This window comes from Phacochoerus africanus, chromosome 7, assembly GCF_016906955.1.
Source record: "Phacochoerus africanus isolate WHEZ1 chromosome 7, ROS_Pafr_v1, whole genome shotgun sequence".
NCBI classification, from domain to species: domain Eukaryota; kingdom Metazoa; phylum Chordata; class Mammalia; order Artiodactyla; family Suidae; genus Phacochoerus; species Phacochoerus africanus.
The window spans coordinates 61,424,379-61,430,170 of record NC_062550.1 but is presented as its reverse complement, the minus strand read 5'-3'; the positions used below and the strand labels follow the sequence as shown (position 1 = coordinate 61,430,170).

At 43.0% G+C, this 5,792-nt stretch overlaps 1 protein-coding gene across 1 annotated transcript; it reads right to left on the bottom strand.

The window, feature by feature from the left end:
- Positions 1-569: 569 nt before the first annotated feature.
- MGP (matrix Gla protein) lies at positions 570-4,739 on the bottom strand. Its single transcript, XM_047787490.1, has 4 exons — positions 4,582-4,739; positions 3,077-3,109; positions 1,913-1,988; positions 570-937 (listed from the first exon to the last, which is right to left on the bottom strand). Exons 1-4 carry the CDS (start codon positions 4,640-4,642, stop codon positions 796-798), a joined length of 312 nt encoding a protein of 103 aa, XP_047643446.1. The 5' UTR covers positions 4,643-4,739; the 3' UTR covers positions 570-795.
- Positions 4,740-5,792: the final 1,053 nt, after the last annotated feature.

Below are 5,792 nucleotides of genomic sequence, written 5' to 3'. Positions count from 1 at the left end.
TCCCTGGTGGCCCAGTGGGTTAAGGACCCAGCATTGTCACTGTTGTGGCTCCAGTTGCTGCTGTGGCAAGGATTTGATCCCTGGTCCAGGAACTTCCACATGCCACGGGCACGGCCAAAACCAAACCAAAACAAAATAATAAAAAAAATAAAAGTCTCTGTTGATGGTGAAAAAACACATTTTATTGGCCCAAGCAAGACTCAAAATTGTAGCATCTTGGGGAATGATAACATTAGGAGAGGGTCATAAGCTAGGATACAGAGTCTGGAATCCACATGGAAAGAATTTAGGAGCTGTTAAAATTTGGGAGCAGGAAAATCATGTGATTGATCATCTATGATGTTTGAAAATTCTAGAAAACACCTAATAGGAAGCAATCATTCACTGATCCCAAGGTAGAGTCTAGACAAATTAAAGCTGAGTGAACATCTCCTAAGGTTTATTCTTCCTCTCACTATGGCTTCTAATCTACATTATAACATAATTAGCAGAATCTCTTGTTCTGGGCTAGGTGGGCTGAAATTGAAATATCCCAGCATTTTCCCAGAAGAAATCAGACTCACAAAATGTAAGTTTCCAAGAAATTTATTATGGAATAATCACATATTTAACTCTTTTGACCTTCACTCCATGGCACTTTCATTCCTTATCAACCTGGGGCAGGAAAGGGGATGAGGCCAGACAAGGACATTGAAGAAACAAGCAATTTGTCTGTGTCTATATAGTTCAGTGATGCTACTGCAAGGGATTACAAAACCAGCCACTGGGGTCTGGAGAGAGACACTTTTTCTGGTCTTATTTGGCCCCTGGGCGCTGCCGGAAATAACGATTGTAGGCGGCATTGTATCCATAAACCATGGCATAGCGTTCGCAAAGTTTGTAGTCATCGCAAGCTTCCCGGTTTAACTCATAGGGAGGCTTGTTGAGTTCTCGGATTCTAGAAAGTGGAAAAAAAAAAAAAGAGGCCCAAGTTAAGAAGCATAAAGAGGCGTTCCTCATCTTGGCACAGTGGAAAAAAATCCGACTAGGAACCATGAGGTTGCGGTTTTGATCCCTGGCCTCACTCAGTGGGTTAAGGATCTGGCGTTGCCATGAGCTGTGGTGTAGGCTGCACACGCTACTTGGATCTGGCGTTTCTGTGGCTGTGGCGTAGGCTGGCAGCTATAGCTCCAATTAAACCCTTAGCCTGGGAACGTCCATATGCTGTGGGTACGGCCCTAAAAAGCAAAAAAACCCAAAAAACAAAAACCAAAAGAACAAAGAAAGCAGAGAAATAAAAAGAGAAAGAAAAATAAAGAACAAGAAAATGTCATAGGGAGATCCCATTCATCCCCAATATGAAGAGATATTCAGAACAGGGGTGGAAGGTGGAAGAGGGGGAGTTATTATTTTTTGTTTGTTTTGCTTTTTTTAGGGCCGCACCTGTGGCATATGGAATTTCCCTGGCTAGGGGCCGAATCTGAGCTGCAGCTGCCAGCCTACACCATAGCCAATGCAGGAGATGAACCAAGTCTGTGACCTACGCCACAACTCACTGTAATGCCAGATCCTTAACCCAGTGAGCGAGGCCTGGGATCGAACCTGGATTCTCATAGATACTAGTTGGGTTCATTACCACTGAGTCACAAGGGCAAATTCCCTTTTTTTTTTTTTTTTAAAAAAAAAAATGAACATAGAAATTTTCTTTCTGTCCTCCCTTTTCTCCTCCTTTCTCTCTTTTCTGGGCCTTTCCTAAAATAGACTTCCCGAAGTTCATTTGTTTTCTGTACTTAGTTTGAAAATTATTTGATTTGGAATGTAAGTAGAAATAAGTCATATGATGGAGAAAAAAAAAAACCTGTTTATTATTCCATTCAGCTCTGGGATGCTATGCTGGGAAAAATGACCTCCCCCCTGAAGTTCTGTCACCCACCTCTCTTGGGCTTTCGCTCTCCATCTCTGCTGTGGCGATATAAAGGTATTAGCATTTCTCCTGTTAAGGAAGGGATCTTAAAACAGAAAATACAGGTGCCGTTTTAGGGAAACAGTAGTTGAAAATATCTCCATGAATACTCTCCGACACAAATATATTTGAAAACACATCCATTCATGCATGTCATGCAGTTAGAGGTCTAGGAACATTAAAGTGGGAGATAAAGCAGATTTCAGAAACCTGCCTGATCAAAAGAAATCAATAACCTACACGAGTCTTAGAAACCTGTCACATGGACCTTAGAAGTTACAGCTTGTTTATTTTGCCTTTGGGCCATCACTTGGGCTTTCTCGGTTTTGGTACCCTTCCTCAGTGTGTTCTTTATTCCCGGAAGGAGAAATTCTCTCTGTCCTGAGGACTTGTAAAGCACCATTTAAGATTTCCAGTGAATGAAATGGTTTAAACGTCATAAAAATAATGAACAAATGAAAGATGCAAACGATGTGTTATTTCCTCCTCTGCTCAGTCATTGTAAGTTCAGATATTTGCTAGGATCCAACAGAATGTTGATGTCTGTGGTCTCCCAGCTGACTCGGCCTCCAATATGTCCTTGGTCATTTGTCCTTACTCCTCATTTTCCATCTGTGTGGTTGATGTGGTGTCAACTTAAAATTTCCAGATGAGGTTTTATGGTTCCTAAGTATGTTGAGAGCATACTTGTCATCTTACACCATTTCAAACTTAAAAAATTGCTCATCTGGTGATTTTTTTAGCCCTAAGGGAGTGGGATGGACTGGGAGCTTGGGGTTAGTAGATGTAAACTATCACATTTAGAATGGATAAGCAATGGGGCCCTACTGCAGAGCACAGGGAGCTATACCCAATCTCTCGTGATAGAACATGATGAAAGATAATATGAGAAAAAGAATATATAGATATAGATCTCTGAGTCACTTTGCTGGGCAGCCGAAATTGATACAACATTGTAAAGCAACTATTCTTTAAAAAACATTTTTTAAAAAGAATTTTAAAATTTATTTTCATTTCCCAAAGGAGACCCTCTTTTCCCTCCCTGGTATAGGCATTGTCATTTTGTCTCTTTGAGAATTGGGAGAGAGTCTTTAATATTTGAGATTTAAATAAGGAAGTCACATATTTACTTACTGATTTCATAGGATTCCAAGCTCTCATGAGATTCTGGAAATGAAAAAAAAAAAAAAAAAGATCCATTTTGTCATTACTTTTCACTCACCACCATGGTCTAAATATAGGGAAGGAAGGGGGGGAATCAAAAAGATGGGAGGAATATATTTAGCAGTAGGGTTATTACAGATCTCAGGCATTGAGGGTTTGTGAGCTGTTTCTCTAGCTGTCTTTGCTGGAATATCGCTACACTTGAGTTTGTCTGGTGTTGAAGGAGCTAGTAGCCATGATGTTAGCTAAAATTTCCCAAAGCCTTTAGGTTTTAGGCTTGTGAAATATGACAATTTAAGTGCTGTGAACAAACCTCCCTAGAGCCCTCCTTGATTGATTTGGGACCTGTCTGAGAGCAGGATCAAGGAAGGAACAAAGGGTCTGGAAACCAGGCAGTTTTCTCCAGGCAGGCTGGGCAGCTGGTTCAGCTGGGCTTTACCAAAGACAGGTTTCTAAGAGGTTCTGAAAGCCTCTTAAGAACCTGTGTTAAATTGACAGCCACAGAAACCACTGGCTCCAGCTGACATCTCACTCTGGGCACGATGCCAGTTCAGAGGGAGAACAGACGATGACAAAGCAAACGTTTTCTTCTTTAGACCACTCTCCTGAGCACAGCAGGAGAATGTGGCACTAAGAAGCTCATGTTTGAAGTGAATATGCCTGAAAAGTTAAAAAGAAATGAAGAAAATCAAATCCTCCGATTCACCAGAAAACCTGTGAATAATTTCAAAAGGGAGAAGCAAAATACATATGGTTGTTAATCCGAACCAAGATTACTGATTTCATAGGATTCCAAGAATCAGGCTCAAGAATACCTAGAATCTCCAGGTCATTGAAGCGTAAGGCTGAATGATGTAAATAATTTTGCTTCGGATTTCCTTTTATAAGTTTGAACAGACACACATATATTTAACAACATATAGACACCAGGCAAAACTTATCTTTTAACAACAGAAACTATGAAATCGATTTTTCTCTGAGGTTACAACTTTATTTTTTAAGTGTACAACTTTATTTTTAAATTCATTCAGGAAGAAATGTCCTAAGTTTGTGAGACAGTCCTGTCCCTGGAGAGGGCTGTGCTTAATCCTTTGTGTGAAAACTGATTTTCTTAAAGGTGAGTGATTCAACCCATACCCTTAACCAGCTGTTACCAAAATCTAAATAAACGTCCTTAGAAAAGGAGAGCTGGAAAGTTGATATCTTCTTTCGGAAATAGCAAAGTTTCCAGGTATAGAAGGCTTTACCATAGAAAGAAATTTCCCATGAAGATACATGCAAGAGTCTGGATATCGAGGATCTAAAAAAGACTTGATGGAACACATCAGTGTCCCAGGGGTTTGGGAAATATTAAATCAATGATACTTTAAGGTTATTGTAGAGAAAGGGGGAAGATGGGGAGGGAGAGGAAAAATTCAAGTAAACTAAAGCCAGAGGAAAAAAAAAACAGAGAAAGCACACGCGGGAGTTCTCACCATAGCAGAGGGCTGCCACGGCCAAGGCAGCCAGGACGGAGAGAAGGAGCAGGCTCTTCATGGTCCCTGCGTCCTGAGGTTGCTCTCAGGGTCTCGTGCAGTGGCTTCGCGGAGAGAGGCTCCTGCAGGCTGTGGGTGAAAGGCTGTGGTGTTTTTATAAGAACCAGAGCAGCTGAAAGGGGAGGAACCCGTGGGAGGGGGCCGGAGAAGGTGGGGACTGGTTGGCATTCCACTAACACTGGGACTTTTCCCAAATATTCATTCCTGCCAGATATTATCTACTCTGGAGGAGCATTTTCCCTCCCTCCTGGACCTGCCTGTGCTATGGCAGGATGCTGCCTGGTACAGAAGTTGTGGCCACCCTATGTTTGGGCCAGACCCGGGCACAGGTCCATGGAGAAGGGAGTTGCCACACACACACACACACACACGTGTTTGCCTTTCTAATTCCTTCTCCTGTCTGCCTTCCTGGCCCTGACTTTGGTCTCTAGACAGAGCCATAGTGTTCTGTCCGCTCGCCTGATGGATGGGTACAAGTTTTTTCTTTTGTCCTTTTAGGGCGGCATTGGAGGTTCCCAGGCTAGGGGTCTAATTGGAGCTGTAGCCGCTGGCCTATGCCACAGCCATAGCAATGCCAGATCCGAGCCGCGTCTGCGACCTACACCACAGCTCACGGCAACACCGGATCCTTAACCCACTGAGCAAGGCCAGTGATCGAACCTGCCACCTCATGGTTCCTACTCATATTCGTTTCTGCTGTGCCGCGGTGGAAACTTTCTATGATGGGTCTAATTTACAGTTGTTTTCGCAGTAGGGATGACCTCTTAATCGTAACCAATTGGATGTTCACCTGCTGGTATAGACCTTCTGCCAGCGCTCAGCAGAACAGAGGTGGCCAGGGACCCCATAATTCCCTTTCCTCAACTGGCTCTGTAGCAAGTTGCCCATCTAGTTCTGTGACTTGAGTCCAGACTTGCACTCTAATGCTCTCTCAGGCTGGATATCACTGATCTAAGGTGCAGCAAGGACACAAGGTATCCATCTCACATTTTCCGAAGGCATTGTTTTGATAATGAACGAATTCAATATACTTTTAGCGAGTGGCAGAGGAGATGCAAAGTACTTTGCTAAGTGCTGGGGGGCGGGGGCTGGGGCTGGGGCTGGGGGTGGGGTGGGTGGGGAATCTAGATACAAACAAAACATGTCCCTAA

Excerpts from the sequence above, each read along its gene's own strand:
- MGP (XM_047787490.1), bottom strand. The coding sequence starts at position 4,642 with ATGAAGAGCCTGCTCCTTCTCTCCGTCCTGGCTGCCTTGGCCGTGGCA. Across the intron at positions 3,110-4,581 it reads CGTGGCAGCCCTCTGCTATG|AATCTCATGAGAGCTTGGAA; the intron begins GTGAGAACTCCC and ends TTTCATTTCCAG. Across the intron at positions 938-1,912 it reads AGAGCGAAAGCCCAAGAGAG|AATCCGAGAACTCAACAAGC; the intron begins GTGGGTGACAGA and ends TCCACTTTCTAG.